A 19,946-nucleotide genomic window follows, 5' to 3' on the forward strand; every position below is an offset into this window, starting at 1 on the left:
ATAAAAACCTTTTAATTCTTACTTAGTAGTTAAACCTTCCTAGGATGGATCAGTTCAAGTTTACAATCAGTAGTTTTAAACGGCAGTGTGGCCAGGCATACGTGGGAACCAGGGTGATTGCCATCCTCAGTGCAAACGCTGCAGTGATATCTGTGCTCAGCAAGTGTCAGTTTGGGTATTTGAGAAGAAAAAACAGTGGCTACGCTTAACTGTTTCACATGGAAGTGAAGACCATAATAAATACTGCTTCTGGTTTTTACAAGTGAAACAAGGCTTTTAGACATTCTTCTAAAAATGGGTCATTTTTTGATAGCTGTATGAGTTTTGTAAGTCACAGTAAGCTGTAAAAATTATTTTTATGGGCTAAATAATGCCTCTGTGTTCCATAGAAACCTTGCTGTAGGCTAGATGGAGGTTCCATTGCTAAACAAATGTGTTAAACATCTGAATCTTTCCTGCACAGGCCAATTTGCCTCACTTTTAAAGTAAAAATTCTGCATTTGTATGGTTGTACCTACCAACAAATGCTGTTTGCATGCCTCTGCTGTTTGACATGACAAAATTGTCAACTCGTATTTTTTGTTTAGCTCCTATAGTGCTACTTGGTCAAAAGAAAACAGGTAAGAATTTTTTTAACCATCAGCATTACAGGAGGGATAAATGAATTAAGAGCAAACTAACAGCAATGCAGAATATTTTCTTCCCTCTCCTACTCTCAAACTGTTGGACTGTCTCTGTTGTTACAGGTCATTGACTGACAGCTGCTCCTGGTTTGAAAAAGAAGACTTAAATGAGTGTGAAGAACCATGGGGTTTGTTACTGAAAGGCATCAGTCAAGATTCCCAAGGCACAGACTGGCAGGCAGTGCCCAGGTTTCCAGAGTTCTTTGGAAAGGTAGTGTGCTGTACCCTTGTTGTTTGCACTTTGTGTACTGCTTATAGTAGTGACAGTTTGAATGATGATGTTAACGGGAAGAAATCTGAAATAGCTTTTAAACAGTAGCGGGTTTAAGCTCTTCAGCTTCTACACGTAATGGTGTGACTTAGCACTGTTGTAGGACAACTACTGGGGCTTCTTTTGCTGTATGGCAAATTCTTTACAATGTTTTTCTGGAAAGAGTTACATGTCTAAGTATCCTGGCTGCTCAGAAGCACTGGCATCTCACTGATGGAATAAACAGGACATGGCAAACTGCAACAGAGAGGTTAATTACACAAAAACTACCATTTCATTGCTCCAGCAGTAGTAGGGAATTGTAGAATAGTTTGGGTTGGAAAGGACCTTAAGATCATCTAGTTCCAACCCCCTTCCATGGGGCAGGGATACCACACACTAAACCATGTCACCCAAGGCTCTTTCCAACCTGGCCTTGAACACTGCCAAGGATGGAGCATTCACAATTTCCTTGGGCAACCCATTCCAGTGCCTCATCACCCTCACAAGGAAGAATTCTTCCTTATATCTAACCTAAACTTCCCCTGCTTAAGTTTGAACCCATTACCTCTTGTCCTACCACTACAGTCCCTAATGAAGAGTCCCTCTCCAGCATCCTTGTAGGCCCCCTTAACACAAACCACACAGTCCTTCTAAAGCAGAATTATTTTTCCTGAGCAGCAGCAGCTTGTTTTCATCCTTAGTCTCTATGGAACACATTAAGAAAGTACCCTGTTGTATCAATTTAGAAATGTTAAGGGAATACACATATTGTATAACCCCCAGGAAGTTCTTAATTGCTTTACAAGCACTGGAGAGGGATGTAAGTAAAACATTCTTCAGTGTAATTCAGCCTTCTGAGTATTTGTACTATGCTCATCTTTGGTTTCATGTATTGATGGAACGGCATTTGTTTTAAGACATTATTTGTATGTGTCAGAGCTCCAAGGAAGAGAGTCTACAAGAACAGGAAGTCTTTACAGCTGGAAAGAAAGACTTTCCATGGGTGTCATTCCCATCTTTTTGCAAAGAAGAACTTCTAAACCCAGAGGATCTTAGCTCCTATCAGCTAACACAGAGCCAGATCAACCACCTACGTAAAGGACAAGGCCAAGCAGATAAACTGAGCAGTTTACCATGTGCAGCTGAGAAGACGTGCTGTGTAACTATTACAGATCAAGCCAAACATGTGGTTGGGGAAGACACAGAAGCTATTTCAAAACCAGATGCAAGTCTGAAGTCATGTAAACTCACTTGGCACGGGAGTTCTGTGCACCACTTGGCATTGCCACAATGCTCTGCAAAAGCTTTGAGCTATCAAGAGCATTGCAGAGGGACTGCACAGAACAGCATGGAAAATGGAAAAGAAAATAATGGAAAAGAGCTTCAGCTACAAACACATCAAGGGGATGTTTCCTTTGGAGAGGCCAGATGCTCACCTGCAGAAGAGAACCTGCCTCTTGCAAGTTTACCTCAAACCAAGAGCTGCAAGGAAGAAACAGAAAATCAGGGTGAAGGAGCAACAACTCTTGACAGTTGTCCCATGTGTCTCATTTGCTTTAGTGGAATGTGAGTTGGGGGGGGGTGGGGGGTAATAACTGGACAGTATACAAACCCCAGTCTGGTTCTGGCTGCATTCTCTATAGGCAATAAAGAAATTGGGCAAAACTTCTACTTTTTAAGTGTCAGAATCACCTACTTACAATTCAGTTTAGAAGCATATGTTTACTAGATTATATTGCTTCAAAAGGAAAGTCAAGTTTGAGCTCTCTGGTAAACCTTGATGTGTTAGCATTTTAACAGAATAAACATTTTTAAATACTTCAGTACAAAAATACTAGTGACATTTGTGTCATCATCCAAAAAACCATTCTGGTGCAGCGTTCTCAATAGTTCAAAGCTAGTTTCAGACGTAGATGGATTAATCTTGTCTCTGTCACTTGCTCTTCTAGATCTGGACTTTGCTGTTATAGCCACAGTGGTACCTGTTCAGCCAGGACCCAGATGCCTCTGGCTGAGCAACTGTGGTCTTCATTTTAGATTTAGCTCTCAAGGTGTGGACAAGAGGGAAGGAAGGGGATATGTCTTGTATGCCAGCTCTTAATTAGCACAACTGAATGAGACTCCATGCAATCGAGTATCCACTACTATAGTAAGAATTATGGTGTCTCTTGAAATTAACACCATTTAATAGTATAGTAAAATATAGTAAAAAAATAGTAAAACATGAGTTCTGCAACAGATCCTCTAACACTGTGAGGTTTCTGGCTGCTGCTTGGTTTTCTGTCTTTTGGAGGCTGAACAAAGAGACAGAAGGATGACTTCAGGAGTATTTATACAATCATGGTCATTAGATCAAGAGATTTAGACAGGCTAATAACCATGCTTCAGGTCTTCATATTCAGTTCTGTGCTAGAGTGAAGGTGAAGAACAGTAAGTTAAGTGTTTGACTTTGTTTCTCATTGAACAAATTCTCTGTACTTGCAGGCTGTCACAACCAGACATTGATGAGCACCTTGCTATGTGCTTGTCTGAAAGTACAGATGATGTAGTGTGGTAAATCCTAAATCCAGAAGAATGAAGAGAAAAGGAACCAAGCCAAGGAGGAACCTCTCTCATAAGAAAAGGAAAAACACGTGGAGGAAGCACATCCTTGTCTCACACCAGTCACCTAAGTAGAACACCAAGCTCGGGGTCTTTTTCTCTTAAATCCTCTCAGAGGCACATGAAGTACTTCTGGTTCCCAAAACAGTGCTGGGGGCTCTCCCAGACACATCCACAGGGCAATCAGTATTGGTACTCCTGGAATCTGAGGACTTCTGAAACAATGTAAAATTGTAAATCCCTGAGGGACTCATGTTGGTGATGCCCCAAAGCTCTTCTGAGTGTAGAATAAACCAGCTGAACAGAAGGTAACTTACTTAATGCAATCCAGAAGTTCACAGACCTTTTCTTTTTTCTAAACAGGTGATCTGTAAAAATAAGTGTGAAGTTATTAAAACTTAGCATCTTTAACATTTTAGAAGAACATATATGATTGTACAGCTGATTCTGTGAGTGTATCTATGTTAAAAGGAAACACAACCCAGACCAAGTAAAGGCTGTGAGGTTTTTTTATCTTTCTGAAGGAACACAGCTGAATTCAGAGCCTTAGGTTGGGGGTTTCTACATTAACAGGACTAGGCTAAAGTAATTGGGCTCCAGTAAGAGACCTCTCCTGCCAGTTCCACATTACTGAGATGCAAAACAAGATTTAATGCAGTCAGCCAGCCAAAACAGCTGCTTTTTCTATCAGTTCCATCCTGCCTGGATACCATCAAAGTTTGGGAATAAAGAATAAGTGACATCTAGTGATGGTTTAGGGATGGAGTGGGTTGTTCAGTTGTTTATAGACCGTGGTAATCTACTCATGCCACAGTGTTGCCAGTCACAGCCTCACAGCTCACATCTGTTTCCTGTCAGAGGGCTGTATCCAAGAGCAGAACAGTTGTGCCCATTCCAGCTATTCCAATCACAACTGCCTTCACACAGGGAAGAAGACTACAACTCCAATTAACAACTTCAGCATCCAAACAGTTTCCTATTCCAGCAAACTCCTTGGTTTGGGTGCAAACCTGTGCCACAGAACATACATGGAATACAATACAATATCCAAGTACAGGACGAATCAGAGTCAATTCACAGGGCAGTCTCTTCCAAAAGCACAAGTGGGACTCAGGTCCATTTACTGAGAAATAATACGAGTCTATCAGCTTTGTCATTAAAGTCTTTAATAGATGTGCAAGAATATAAATGATCTTAGCTTTTAGGGATTAGTATACCATCTTCTGCACAATTAAAACTGGTCAGCAAAGATCCCAACTAATTAATTATACAAAACTACAAGAACATATTTACTGGTTTACAATCATTAAATTAGCTAGAATTTTCATTTACTATTTCAAATAAGACAACTATATATCATTATCAGATCCATTTGTAATATATTAGGATTTATTTTTCCAAACCACACATTTAATTACATCCTTCATTTTCTTTATTTATAAAACAAGTACTTTATATAAAAAATTTCCCCTTCATCAGGAACAGAACATTATTCAAACACTTGCACATGAGCAACCAAACTTGGATCCAGCAAACTATTTGGCAACACAGCAACATTGTAAATGCCTGTAAATCTTTGAAATAAAAATCAAGTAATCTTTACAATGTTTGTTTAGCAAATGTGTCTTCGTGTTCTTCCTTCCCTCCCTCCCCAAATGTTCCAAAACCTAGAAAAAAAGTTAAAAAACCACCCAACCCACGTTCTTAATATTTCCATTTTGATGTTCTCTGCCCTGTTGTGTCACAGGACAGCTGATCTGTCATGGTCCCAGGCAGGAGCTGCCTGCAGTCACTCCAGTAACTACTGGTTCATTTTATTACCAGGGGAATTGAAAACACCCAAAAAATTATTCAGGGTAAATAAATTACCAGCAAGAAATGGGGGAGGTGGAGGAGGGGGAGAGGAGTGGTTATAAACTGTCAGATTACATTTAAAAGGTAAATGTTTCCTTTAGTAGATAAAGTATCTCAAGTCCAGGCATTTGAGGCAAGTACTTCTTACCAGTTAAATTATTTAGTGCTGATTAAAACACATTTTTCTGAATATGAAAAGGTACAGTCCAACAGAGAAACCCACAGCTGAAACCTGAATGGGATCAACACAACCAGCACAGGCTGTGTACTCCTGGGGAAGGAGGGGATGCAAGCACAGATTGTTAAATCGGCAATTCATTGACAATTTGAAACAATGTTTTGGCAGTCTTGTCCTAGCACCTCGTGACCTGGATGTGAATCCAAAAGATGTCATGTTCAGCACCTAATGCAATGCTGTACCCTGAGAAAACCAGATGTGAATGGAAAGCAAGCCGAAGTGTTGCAACTCATGCTGCAGCTTACACCACATCAGGTGAGATGAGCACAGGGGCTTAGGGTTTCTTTTTTCCTTCCCACATAATTCCCCCCCCATCTCTACAGCCCATACCCCCAGAGCTAGCAAGAAGCGACTGGTGCTCCCAGAGGCAGGTACATCTTCACAGCTCCCGAAGCTCCAGATAGCAACATACACTCCCTAATCTCAAACATAGTGAGGTGAGCTTCTCCAAGCTCATAGACTTTGATATAAACCAGCCTTTCCTTGCCCCCAACACCCCCCAACTTCCCATGAGAAGGGATCTGATAGAGCTTTTGCTTTATCCAATTTCTTACAATATTCATTTTCCATCCATAAAAAAAAATTACTGCTTTAATGCAAATCATTTTAGGAAACCTTCCCATTTTCTGAAGTAGAACGATTAGTTATTAATAAACACTGAGTAACTGGAAGCAGACATTTTATCAGAAGTAGGAGGTGTGCTTTATCAGGAAAGTGTATTCTAGATTCTGGTTATTCTAGATTTACTACTTAGACTTTAAGGCTATGCTTTAATTACACTTTTGTTCTATTTCTGAATATCTGTACGGCTGATAAAAATACTTTTCAAAAATCTAATATACAACTGTAGGTGTAGGCACTGCTTAAGTCTTTTCCTAACTCCTTTGTGTGCAAATTTACTTTTCTTCAATTGAAACATTTTGGTAAATTTGGAGTTCTAAGACGACAGATTCAGAAGTCTGCAAATTCTAATTTGGAATTAATACAGCTGAGTCACTCTGCATTTCAAATCCAATAAAGGTGCCAACAAACACCTGCTCAGCTGCAGCTGAGAATTGTTTTGTTCACACGTTAATAGTCACTTAATATTAATGAGCAGAACTTACCAGGTTTAAGAATGTTCCGGATACATAATAATTCTTCAATGCCGTTTACCCATTTAGGCACTTAAATCTTGTACCCAAATTTATGTTTTGATTGCTAATAAAACACAACTCCTTTTAAATATATCTGAGATGTTTAGACAGGTACCACTTGTGAAAAAAGGCATCAAAAATAAGCTTCAACACCACTGTAATGTATTTTATTCTTCAGGATGTTACACTGTAATACTCTTCAATTGGTAGCTCATTGCATCAAGCATTTGTAGGAAGTGTGTGGGTCTCAAAGTTTTGCAGAATCTCCTTTTCCAGGGATGCAATGAACGTCTGAATCCTTCATGAAACAGGCACAAAATGCAAATTCCTTCATTAATGAGGCCAGTTGTGTCAGTGCCCAGAACTTAAGAATCATCAAGTGGCAGAAGACACCCACCAAAATCATTGTTCTCTTCTTTGATTTTCAGCAGCAATTTGTTGGGGTTTTTTTTGTTTGTTTGTTTTTAAATCATTGGTCTCCATCCAAAATGTACAGTTCTCCAGCCTCGCATGCATATACTGTGGTTAAGGGTAAATTTAAAGTTCATTCACACTGTCCACAACAAAGATGTCGTTCCTTCATACCGTTTCTTCTGTTGACAGCAACAACGGATTAATGTATTCAAATCCTTCAAACTCTGACTGATCTATTCGCTTTATTATATCTCTGAAAAAAAACAAGAGCATTGATTTAGTTTTATCAAGTACAAATGCTGGTTTTGTTCTCCAAATAACAAAATGCATTTCTGTGAAGTATGTATGTGAAGTTGTACAGAAACAACACTAAATGGGGAGAAATATATTTTTTATTACTACTACCACTACTATTATTCTTCAACATTATTATATGCCCCATCCCTGCCACTGTTCAAGGCCAGGTTGGACAGGGATTGGAGCAACCTGCTCTAGAGGAGGGTGTCCCTGCCCATTGCAGGGATTGGAACTGGATGAGCTTTAAGGTCCCTTACAACCAAACCAGTCTGCGATGATGATGATCTGATAGAAAGTTTCTTCCACCCTTCCAGTTCAGTTACTAACACTTACTAAGTAGCACTTATAAGGCCCTGAAAGCAGCAAGTAATAGATGACTGTTGTTCTGTAATAACCAATTTAAAAACAAGAAACACACATTTTACTGTCAGCATAGGCTTCTCATGTTATATTAAAGATAAATACTATTAAAGAGTCAAGCACAAAGCTAATACTTTTTGATTACAAAAATGCAGCTGGTTGGGTCAGGAATTGAACTTGTGTCCTCTCTCAGTGCCCAGCACACACTCAGCAGCAAATCAATGCTGTACTCCCATCTTGTGTTAGAATACCAGGCAGTCTTCTACACACAGTAAGTATGAGAAGTTATGCAAGACAGGTAGGATAAAAAGGATATCAAATTTACTTCAACTTGGCTATGTTCTAATGCTAACTACAGAGTCTCCTCCTAGTAGTTTTCAAGTAATTTATAAATTGATTTCTCAATATGCAATTACATTGGGGAAAAAAAAACACAGACAACCCATACTCATCATCTGGGGTTAGCTGCACAGGCTCGCTGGTGAACTGTGTGTCAAAGTTATCCAGACCGTAATCATCTGTGATCTGAGGCTGGAACGGGGGGGTGGTTTGCTTCTTCTCCAGCTAAGATACAAACACAAATGGGGGAGAGGGAAAATAAAGTCCTGCATATTCACAAGGTTTCCACAGAACATCTACACATGCTGGCTCTAAAGCACATACACAGAGCAGTCACTGTAGTGGACTCAAACATCACTGGAAGACAGAAACATGTTAAATATCATCTGACATTAAGGTTTAGACCATTTCGACACTAAGTGGTGTATGCTCATCCTTTTTATCCTGTTGCTGTATTTTTAAATACAAGACCTTCAAAAATCACTAAAGTGTGAAAACGTATAGAAAAGCATGAGAACAGACTTCATGTATGAAATAACCAAAATTTCATTTGGGTGGCATGGTTTAGTGTGAGGAGTCTCTGCCCATGGCAGGGGGGTTGGAACTGGATGATCTTAAGATCCTTTCCAACCCTAACTATTCTATTCTATGATTCTATGAAAAAATGTGGTCTTGGCACTTCCCTGAATGCTGTTCAGCCATCCTATATGTAGAGTGAGGAATCTAAAATGTTCTGGGCTGTGCCACACATAGCTCTGATGATTAACATGAGGGGAAAGAAAAAAAAAAAAGTGTTCACCTCTATTAATTTTTCCATGTAACTCGAGCTTAACACAGAAGTGATTTTTAGTCAGTGTTAGACTCTTGTTTCAACTTGAAAAGATCTGGAAAAGCTTTTAAGTCAAAATCTTTTCTCCTCATCACCTGCATTTCAAAGGAAAGTCTAATACCTAAAAAAGCTTCCAAATATTTTTTCATTTTGCTCTGAATGTACTTCCCAATGCTCTTCATTAGAAGTTCAGCTGAACTTCTCATGCTCAGAACATGAGATCCTGCTGAGTAGCACTGTCCTAATCAGATCACAAAACAGAACCTCTGCAGAAGAAAACACAACCCTGCAGCACACGATGCTCATTCTCCTACAGAATCTCAAGCAAGCTGCACTGTAGCACCACAAGGTTGTTAACCCTAATATTCAGGCTTGAGAGAGAACGCAAAACAAGGGATGTCTGACAAAATTAAAGACAGGGTTTGTTATAGGAATAATTGTATAAGCACGACGTATTTTAAACTACTGGCTCCTTACACAGTGCATGTCTTCTCCTAAGAATGCTAACAGGGATGGTCTGAACATCAGGCTTCCGAGGCAAAATGTAATAAGAGTTTTATCTTCTCCCCTAATCCTCTAATATTACTACAGGCATGTTCCCACACTCCTGTAGACTTCCTAGGACTGTCAAAACATTAAAGACATATTCTACCTCTGTTCAACTAGGTATTAAAAAAAAAGTGCTGATAAGGCAGTGGCTCCCGACTCGTTTTATTGCTCAAGTGGCAATAAACGTAACAGTGCCATTTCTGTGATGCTTTTCTACCATGAAGGCAGAAGTAGATACAATTGCCAAGTGAAGGTTAAAAAATTAAAACCAATTTAAGCAAAACTTTATGCTTGCCAAACCACTAAAGTCCAAGCCATCTATTCCCCCATGAACTAAAAACTTCCCTCACATCAGGAGCAATAAAGAAAACCTGAAAGTAATAATCAAAGAGTCTTTTTGAATAACCACACTGCTCTCAAGCCATATCCTTAAATAAGGACCTGATCCTACTCACACCTATTCACATAACTAAACCCTGTTTCCCACCTGAATAATCCCACTGATTTAAAAACTATCATTTGTGATTTCAGTCTTTTTTCTTTTCAAAATAGTACAAGCAGATTACAAATGCTTCATGTACCTGAAGCACCTTATCTTCCATGGTTGTATCTAAACTGGTTTCAAAACACTTTACCCATCCTGCTGGCCATGTAAATCAAGCACTACCTGTCCTGCCAAGGCAGAAAAGGTTTCTAATCACCAAGAGAAATGCCCTACTACGACAGCATTCCAACAGGCTGGCTTTGCTAGTCCACACTTCCATGTTCAGTGAAACATTTACTAATAGGACTATATGAAATGCCCACCGAGAACTGAACTATGACTCTAGGGATCTATGGAGTCCTTCCCACAACTGCAGGCACCTTGTGTGTACGCTGGGGATATTCTACAGCAGCAGAACCCAGTGCATGACTTGGCTGAATCTACAAATAAGAACTAAGGAATAAATGGTTCCTACAATGCTTCTTAAAATTCATCATTTATTTTAAAATCAATACCCCCAAGTTGTAACCATTCCTAGAATTCAGAAGGAAGCCTGATTTTTGGTAGAAAAACAAAGCTTGTTTCCATTATGGTCATGGAAGAAACCTTGTTCCTCCATCACCTGGAGAAAGAAATAGTTTTTACTCTTATAGAACTGAATTTCCCTGTTTTTAAGGGGGCTTTTACATGTGCATACAATTAATGAACTAGAGAATCTATTCCTTTTGGACAGATATAAGCAGAATAATTTTTACCATATCCCAGTCTATGCTGCGGAAAAACGTATGAGACTTGATATCAGAAAATCCTGTCTGTGGCTGGCAACCAAGCCTTTCTTTGGGATCCTGTGGAAACACAAACTCATATTACATACTCAAAGCCAGTTATGGTCCCCATTTGTCCCACTTACAGCCCATGTACATGACTCCAGCATTCCCCATGACTGCAAACTACTGCTAAGATAGTAGGGCTGTCAAGGAATTTTTGTTCTTTTTCCTTTCTTTTTTTTAAAGTAAAATTACGTTTTACAATTTCTTAAAATAAAAAACACTTATTTAATAATGTATAATTCATATCCTTTTCCCTCATAAAATTTTGGGATTTCAATCAGCTTGATAAGTAATAAAGTATTACAGAAAAAAAGCTTAGAAACAAACCTATAGGTGTTTTTTTTTCAACTAGGTTCAGGCTTTCAAATTGAGTCTGTGCTGTGGAATTCACTTGGTAAATTAGCAGCTAAGAAGCTGCTTCTTTTAACATACAGCACACAAAGGTTTGATAGGTTTTCTTAACAGTAAGCAGATTAGCCTCTTAACTGTATTGCTTTCAACAGGAAGCTCTGACTTCCAGATCTTAGATGCTAAAAATAAGAGAATATTATTTACCTTGTTTAAAAACCCTTTTAACACGTGGGAAGCCTTGACAGAAAGAAACCTTGGAATCCGGATTGGCTTCTCGAGAATAACTGTTACAGGTTTAAAAACAGCAATATTGGCTTTTGGTATGTGACATTACCATGATCTCAACAGAAACACTGTATTATTTAAGTATGTGACCATTTGGAAAATGGGAAGACAGACTAATTAGGTAAAATAATGCAAACTAAAGGAGCTACAGTAATTCAAGGCACCGTTACAGTGACAGTTCAAGATTTCCTAAAAGAAGTATTAGCTGCACTAGGTTTTTCTACTGTCTGTAGTGTAAGCAGGGAATAAAACTTTTCCACTGTCCTCACTACATGGAAAGGTGCAATTTTAAACAGTAACTGATTTTACATTAGGCTCATATGAAGAACATTGCAGATTGTGCTAAATAACTGCAGTAACTACTTTCAAGAATGGCTCTGCATATGCATGCAACTTCTCAATTCCCCAAATTGTTACAGAGTTTCTGTAGTAATAAATAAGGTATTACTATTTCTGTTTAGAAAAACTCATGTGTCTATACCTAAAAGGTAGAACTGCTTAAAAGAAGTTGGCACTCATTTCATCAGAAGTAAAACTAGAAGTTATCTGGAGCAAAACCACATGCTGACAGATTTGTCAATAAAGATCCTCCTACCCTCTCATGTAGCACTCAATTTTAAAATTCATTCTTGGCCTGTAGACTTGCTTCTAACAAAAGTACCATTCCAAACAATTCTGTGATAGCTCTGGACTGCAGACAGCTTTAAAAAAGTATTTTCTTGTCTGAAAAAGGCTTCCTCATTCCATCCCATAAATTTCTGGGATGAAGAGCTGGAAAAAATTGAGGTTTTTTATCTACAGTAGATTTACAGACAGCTACAGGGTAACAATGGCAAAGGGAATGCAAACTGTCCTGCAGGAACTAGAATTTTCACTATTTCTCCCCCAGGAAATACAAAAATCCAAATGACTATACCTTGGAAGAGGTAATCTTCAGTGTTCATGTCTGGATTGTCAGTAATAATATCAAACGGAGACCTTCCTGCCATCATTTCAAACATCAACACGCCGAGAGCCCACCAGTCCACGCTGAACCCTGGAAACATTTGCAGAGCAGATTTTCAGCCAGGACTCAATGAAATTAAGTGTTTTCTCTCATAGAAGTGAAGATCAACAGCCTGGTTCAACTAGAACTTTGCTTTGTGATTTATTATAACTGCAAATTGTTTAGTCATAGCTTACCATATTCTTCTCCTCTGAGGATCTCTGGTGCAATGTAATTTGGTGTCCCACAGAAAGTGCTTGTAGTGTCACCAGGGCCCAAACCTTCCTATATGCATAAATCATGTAGAAATTAAAAGCTGACCTCCTTTTCTGCAAATTTCCCTTAATTAGACTTAGAAAGCCAATTGACTGAGGAATTCTAAAGACGTTCCTTTCAAAAAAAAAAATGCAAGAGCAAAACAAATGCTCATAGTGCTCAAAGCTGGCTAGTGACTTCACAGCTTATCTTAGCAAATTAATTGATTAAAACTGAGTCACAGCACACTTCTAACAACATTTTGCTTACTGTTTACAGACGCAATTAAAACCAAATCCAGATAAACAATTTGGAAATCATTCTCTAACAGATGTTGGGAAAAAGCATCACATTAAGAACATGCTACGCTTTGCCAGATGCTTTGAAAATAATGCTCTTTCAATTGCCTCTCAATGCCCGAGATTACAGCCCCTGAGAGCTGAGGTAACAGACAGCCCCTTTGGTTACTAATCTGCACAGTCCAACCTCAGAGAACGACAAATTCAGACTCACAGGAGCAGTTAACAGATGGAAAAGACCCTTTTAAAAACATATTTTCTTAAACATAATTTTTCTAACTTGAGTCATTTAGCAAACAAATAGAAAAAGAAATTGATTTGCCCAAAGGGCCAAACTACTTTTGTCCCACAAAATGACCCACATAACTTGAAATGTAAAAGGAAAAAAATTATAAATCACTGGATGCTGTATTTGACCTAAAAGCATAACCAGAGAGATGCTGCTGAATGACAAAGGGACAAAAGAAAGGTAAGAAAAATCCTACCTTGCACATGCCATAATCTGTTAATTTGATGTGACCCTCTGCATCTAGAAGAACATTATCTAGTTTTAAATCTCTGTAGATTATGCCTCTTTCATGGAGGAAGTTTAGAGCAATACAAATTTCAGCAGCATAAAACCTGAAATTAAAAAGGAGAAAATTCCCATTAGCATTAAGATTGTACAAAACCTGGTACAATTACAAAGAAAAAAATAATCTTTCCTTAAAGCATCACTTTGCAGTCAGCTTTTATCTACCAGCAGCATGCCAAAACCAAGCTACACTTATCCATAACGACACTGACCTTGCGTATTGTAAAGCCATTCCTTTAAATATGAGAAATTACTTTAATTCTACTAATTAAGAAAATATTTATTCTTTATGCTAATTTTTTGCTGAAAATTCCAACTACGAAAGAGGTCTGTCTTTTCCACTTATTCAGAGTTAGAATAAAACTTTGTGTAGTACAAAGCCATGCAAAACAGATTTTTCCTCTTCTCCTGCCAACACTATATTAATTCAATGTAGGACCAAAGCAAATAGAATAATTACATCTTCCATCAACAGATTAAACAAGTATTACCTAAATACAAAGCGATAAACAAAATAAATAGGAGGAACTGTTACTACAAATTCTTGCTTACTTGAAAAAATATATATATTCTTCAGAAAAGCAAAATTCACATTTCTTTCCAGGGCAGTACACTCTAAACTTGAGAATGAACTTTTTGTTCTTTCTTTGTCATTCATATACTTCTATGGAATAAACTTTAGGAAGTATTTCCTAAAACATTAAACAAATACAACACAGGAAACCCACTACAACTGTGTTAGTGATATACCTTGCGTGTTCTTCAGGAAGCTTCCTTTGCCGTTGCATATGAAACATAAGATCTCCCCCGTTTACATACTCTATGACAAGAAACAATCTGAAAGTATATAATACAATTAATGGATTCCAAGGAAACTGAAGAAAAACTGTTCTTATCCTTCCAAATTAAACCATTTTCACTTCCACTCTTGAATCGACTTCTAGACTTCTTACAGTTACAGAAACTATCTAAGAGGAAAAAAGTACTTATTTGATCCATGTAGGATCACATCCTTTATTTAAATGACAGACTGCATATAAAGGAGAGGCAGCTACATACAACAGGCTATTGTCTGGTATAAAACCTGCAGAAACTTATTTAAATAGCACATAAGACAAAAACATTTGCCCAATGAGGTACTCACTCTGCAACAGAAGTAAAGAAACACCCAAAGCATATAATGAGATACAGACTTCTTTAAAAATTACAGCACAATCATGGAAGTGTGCTAGAAGATGGTGCATGGCAAAAATGAAGGTTTATCACAAAAAGGTAGAATTATCATTCATTTGAAAAATGACATTATTAACAACAACAATGCCGATCATTTAAAATAAAGGGCTTAGTATTTAAAAATACTTTAAAAGAGGCATCAATTGTAATTCAAACCTTTGAGTAAACCTGACAGATTCACCCTGACGTAACAACTATTAAATTGTTACTCTGCTTGACTAGATATTGTTCATTTTTAGTAGCCAAGCTGCAGCATCACATCTGGAGAGCTCTGTAAATGAAATATAGTTTACATACACAGAAGTCAACAAGGTTTCTGCATAGGCAAACCCTGAAAATTATCATCAGTATTTGATGTAGTTTTCCTACTAAAAGGTCACCATGTTTAATAAATAACAATATTTGCTCAATTAATGAGCATCTGGCAACACTACAGATCAGTATGTTTGGTAGGATTTGTAATATTAATACATAACTACAAAGCTTGCTGTTTGTGCTGGTTCAGTTCTTGAAAAGCTCTAACAGATGTACTGAAAGCAAGCTGACAAATTCAGTTAGAGCAGTGCAACCTGAATTTACTTTCAAAAAACCACACGTTTTAGCTGAATAGTAGATGACAATAATATTCTTTCCAATTTAAGTAACAAAATCTAGCATATTATTAAAAAAAAAACACATACAAGATTATTTCTACGAAATCATATGGTCATCACTGAGCTCTTCCCAATACAGGGTTAAGAAACATACTGTCATTCCTAAAAGGAAAACCCACAATGTTCTGTTGTATTTGAAGAACAGACTGAGACTAAAGAACGTGAGAATTGACAGACTCAGCTCATACACCCCCATTATTTATCAGCGATGAAAACTGAATAGGTGAGCCAGCAGGGCAGACAATGAAATCCCACCCTCCCTTGACTTTGCCACAACCTTTATCTGTAGAAAACGGTGAATTAAAAGACAGTATGATGGACCCTTTTCTGTCACACCCTACATGGCATGGTCGCTAAAGGAAAGATCTGGGCACAGATCTGAGCTTACTAGCTCCTCTGCAGAACAGCTTTTGAAACAACCTTCTCAAAACAAACAAGGGAAAAGTCAGGAGGGGAAAGAAAACAAATACAAGTGGAATGAGCTGTATAAAGAGACTTCTATTACAGTTTGCAGGAATGATTTCATCCTTGGGAAAATACAATCCAGGCAATGCTGCTAAGGTCAGAGAAACCAACAGGATAGAAACATGTTGAGTAAGGGCTCCTTATGAAAGCTGCAGCTCTCCCAGGAGGTATTGTTTCTTTATACATCTAATTTTCCATGAGCTGAAAACTCCCTTCCATATATCCACACACTGGAAAACATTCCATTTGGAAGAGACATTCTCCAGTCTTACCTCAGCCCATTCTAACTGGTAATAATAAAGATTACTTTCTTCCCTTTGAAAAGGAGTCTTCATTTGAAACACTTAAAGTGTTAAAAACTTCAAAGGTAAAACAGGAAAAAATATTGGACACAACCCAGCTTGCACATCTTTCAGTGGCCTCCCCACAAGAATATAAAGACTTATATAAAAACTTATAAAAACTAAAAATAAATCACAAATAATATAGATAATGCCATGAACATTTTTTTACAGCATTCCTGATATTTTTTGCTTCCAAATTTCCTACCCAATTTGGAAGCTTTCAATGTTTTATCACCATCCAGAGCCTGCAATTTAAAGTTCCTTGTATCAAGTCATGTTTTAGCACATGTGTGAATGCTGATAGCCCTCACTAGTTTTAGAAGGATTTACTCAAACATCAGTGATTTTGCAGGATGGAGGTTTCAGATTGTTGCCATCCTTGGAAGACACTTATCTGACAAGTCTGTGCAAGCCCAAGGTATATATTTTGACAATAATAAAACAAGCATTGCTAGTATCTGGAACAATGCAAGCAACTACATTTTTTCCCTCCTCCTGTTAGCACCCTTATACATAAACTGTTCTCATATTACAACTCGTTTTCTTTGGGCCAGTTAACACAAGCTAATGTTGATGAGCTAATTCACTTGAAGTCAGTTTTGTGCTTCTCTGATCCTGTAATGAGGTTATGATCGTGATTTTTTTTTAACATTACAGCTATAACCAAATTTTGAATTCATGAAATTGCAGCTCTATCCATGGCAAAAGGCTGAAGTCAAGCAAAACACTACAGTTTCATTGCAAGTAGAAGCCAGGCTGGAAAAAGGGCTCCAGAAGACACAGCAGGAATACAGAAAGTTTTGATTACATTCAGCTACTTGTCAGTATTTCTGCTCCCCCAAGTATGCCAGTGTAAGTACCAAAGTGTCATGAAAAAGGATCTTTTATTGCTGACCTCAGCCTTTTCATTGTTCCCAATATTTCTAAGTAACCTCATCCTCAATACCTCACCCTGCCTGATCACTTGAACTACTACATTAGATGTTCAGTACTATTTAGTACTTGGTAAAAATACTGGTTTAGCTTAAAAGGCCTTTCACTTATGGAAGTGTAACAGCAAGTAGGTGCCTCTGGAAACAAAATCACCCCAACAAACCACAACCCTCAAACATACAAATTCCACAGTGACACAGAAAAGCATGGGCATGAAAGTTCTTCTTGATTTTCTTCATATTCCAGTTGCAAAATAAGAAGCAAGTAACCCATTCTGGATTGGGCACACAAGGACAAAAAAAAATAGTATTTCAAAGTAGCTAAGAGTTTATTAAGTACTATTTCAAATAAAATCACATACTTCATCAATAGGTGCTAAGCTTTGTAGGTAAAAAAAATACTTCATACACATATAGTTTTTAAGTTATTAAAAATTATTACTGCTGAGCAGCCCAACTCTTATGCTAATTTGAAGAACAGAGAACTACAGCCTGGTCCTCTGAAAATGGCCCTGTTCAATACCACCAGGCATTATAAACTCTCTCCTACAACGCTGTGTTTAACCCTACTACCAGTCTTCCTCTTCCCAAAGCCACACAGCCTGTCCTCAGGAAGATAGCACACAGCTCCTCCTCCTCCTCATTCATGTTCTCCCTTTAGGTCTGGACCTGAGATACCAGCCTTTTCCTCCACACCACACTGGCTACGCTTCCCCACTGGAACTGGTTTTGCTGTAGCAATACTAATGCTTCCTTCTGAACACTCCTGACAGTGGGACGGCACTGGTTACATTTGGTTTATGAGAAGCAGTTAGGACAATGAGCAAGAGTTTCAAAACAAAATAATTTCAGATCTTTCTTACCGACTTGTTGTTTGAAAGCATGAATGTAAACCAACTAGGAATGGGTTACTGGATGCCTGTTCAAACACATGTTTCTCTGTCTGTACCCAATCAATATCCTGAAATAGAGTAATTGAACAATCAGAACTCCTGCTGGATAATCACTGGGGGTATTCCCAGAAAACTGTGAACATCTATACTCCCTTGCACATACACCATCATTGTTATATATGTTCTCCAGAAAGACAAACCCCCCTAAAATCTGGAGGAAGTTATAAAACATTTTAATTCCATTATATATTCAGAAATTAACCATTTAGAAAGGTCTGCACAAAATTTAAGCCATTTTAAAGTATCATAACATCTGCAATATTTGACACACTGCTCACATGGCTTCATAGAAATAAGTTCAACCAGCTTGGATAAATGATCCTAAAGCTGCTGAGGCAACTCATGCCAGTAACATAAGCAATGTGAATCTCCAGTTTTTACAATGCTCAAAATAAACTGAAATTCACTTTCTCATCTGAAACTCAAAATTAATTCAATGAAACTACCAAAACCTGCTTAAGTTTGTCCAGCCAAAATCATTCTTAAAAGCATCATAGACTACCTTTAGTATTTCAATGGGGAGAAGTCCTGAGCACCCAGAGCAATACCATATAATAAAACCCTATAAAAATTTGAAATATATGTGCACAGTACTGCAAGATTCAGACCCCCAATAACAAAGCATTCAGTAATTTTTCATACAACTATCCAAAATTTAAACTTTATGGACATTTGGTTTTAACGGTAGATAATCACTCTTGATGCAATACACTGATCATGTTCCACCCTGCAAACACTCAATACTCTGCTAATAAACTAGAAATGTAATTGTGCTAAAAAATCTCCCTTTCCAACAAATACTTCCAGCTTTCCAACTAATCTGAAAACAAAGACTGGCACTGAGAGACCAGGCCTTCTTGTCAAGGATAGTTAGTGAAACTAGAGTCTCAAAGGAAATAAAGAAACATCACCATCAAATTAATCTGTTAGGTTTTGTGTTCAGACACTCCTGAAGACCTTGGAAAGGTAAACTTGGATCCAAACATGAGCCACAATCCAGTTTTGAGTAAAATCTTGACTCAGAACAGTTTCAGCTCCTATTCTGAAACACAGACAGTAATCTGCAGCTACATTCATTTGCCTTCAAAGTTAAGTGCCTAAATTCCACCCTATTTATCTCACCACTTGCAGCATATCCAGGTTGGAATATTTTTCATGTGCATTCTACTAAGACTATTAATAGCTGGTAATTGTTATTAACATAAGGGACATTTCTCTCACATTTAATCTCGTTGCTTCATGCAGCCACTTCATGACAAATGAGTTCAGAAGTAGCTGCTTTCTTAGTTGAAAGTTTCTTGTTAAAGCACAGTAAGTTTTTACAGTAACAGAATGCAATTAACACAGACTTTTACCTCATCATCATGGACCAATTCTTTTTTCACTACTTTCATAGCATAAATTTGATCATTCTTTTTTAACCGAACTAAAAGAACTTTGGCATAACTTCCACGTCCAATAACTCTGATTAAATCAAAGTCCTGTAGTCCAAGTCCCTGAGAAATCTTAATTCCATCCATTCCATCAATGACTGGTTTGATTTCCTGTATAAAAAGAAGCAGATGCTAGAAACGGAAGACATTTTCAAAACAAGTGATTACTAAAGCAAAGAGGTCTTTGACCACTGGACAGAATGTGCTGAGTTTGCTTCCCATTGTCAGTGGCACACAGATCTGAATGGCTGATAAGAGCACATTTGTTTGGCAATGTTCACTTAGTATTGCTTTTGCTCTTGCTAAAAGTCACTACG

General features: G+C 37.8%; 2 protein-coding genes across 6 annotated transcripts in view; one reads left to right on the forward strand and one right to left on the reverse strand.

The window, feature by feature from the left end:
• The first annotated feature begins 686 nt into the window (after positions 1-686).
• FAAP20 (FA core complex associated protein 20) lies at positions 687-3,601 on the forward strand. Of its 3 annotated transcripts, none has more exons than XM_062614608.1 (3): positions 687-894; positions 2,109-2,502; positions 2,886-3,039. In XM_062614608.1, exons 1-3 carry the CDS (start codon positions 807-809, stop codon positions 2,971-2,973), a joined length of 570 nt encoding a protein of 189 aa, XP_062470592.1. In that variant the 5' UTR covers positions 687-806; the 3' UTR covers positions 2,974-3,039. The 3 variants fall into 3 exon arrangements, 2 of the variants coding, with proteins under 2 accessions (XP_062470592.1, XP_062470593.1); XM_062614609.1 differs by lacking the exon at positions 2,886-3,039 and adding an exon at positions 3,421-3,601 and having other exon boundaries at positions 695-894; XR_009964046.1 differs by lacking the exon at positions 2,886-3,039 and adding an exon at positions 3,421-3,601 and having other exon boundaries at positions 700-912; positions 1,874-2,502.
• Positions 3,602-4,686: 1,085 nt separating this feature from the next.
• PRKCZ (protein kinase C zeta) overlaps positions 4,687-19,946 on the reverse strand; it is a 43,365-nt gene continuing 28,105 nt past the window's right edge. For all 3 annotated transcript variants that reach the window (XM_062614603.1, XM_062614605.1, XM_062614604.1), the window contains 10 exons: positions 19,552-19,740; positions 18,107-18,204; positions 14,367-14,453; positions 13,528-13,663; positions 12,686-12,773; positions 12,420-12,539; positions 11,423-11,502; positions 10,793-10,882; positions 8,285-8,400; positions 4,687-7,432 (listed from right to left, as the gene is read on the reverse strand). In XM_062614603.1, the coding sequence (XP_062470587.1) occupies positions 7,345-7,432; positions 8,285-8,400; positions 10,793-10,882; positions 11,423-11,502; positions 12,420-12,539; positions 12,686-12,773; positions 13,528-13,663; positions 14,367-14,453; positions 18,107-18,204; positions 19,552-19,740 (1,092 nt within the window). In that variant the 3' untranslated portion in view covers positions 4,687-7,344. The remainder of the gene's footprint in view (positions 7,433-8,284; positions 8,401-10,792; positions 10,883-11,422; positions 11,503-12,419; positions 12,540-12,685; positions 12,774-13,527; positions 13,664-14,366; positions 14,454-18,106; positions 18,205-19,551; positions 19,741-19,946) is intronic.

The sequence above is a fragment of the Pezoporus occidentalis genome, unplaced genomic scaffold (assembly GCF_034315485.1).
Source record: "Pezoporus occidentalis ecotype Australia unplaced genomic scaffold, CSIRO_AGI_Poc_V1 ctg176, whole genome shotgun sequence".
Taxonomy (NCBI): domain Eukaryota; kingdom Metazoa; phylum Chordata; class Aves; order Psittaciformes; family Psittacidae; genus Pezoporus; species Pezoporus occidentalis.

Bases quoted from the DNA above. Each gene is read 5' to 3' on its own strand.
- FAAP20 (XM_062614608.1), top strand. From the start codon at position 807: ATGGGGTTTGTTACTGAAAGGCATCAGTCAAGATTCCCAAGGCACAGA. The intron at 895-2,108 runs GTAGTGTGCTGT...TAACTATTACAG, and splicing joins TTCCAGAGTTCTTTGGAAAG to ATCAAGCCAAACATGTGGTT. The intron at 2,503-2,885 runs GTGAGTTGGGGG...TTGCTCTTCTAG, and splicing joins CTCATTTGCTTTAGTGGAAT to ATCTGGACTTTGCTGTTATA.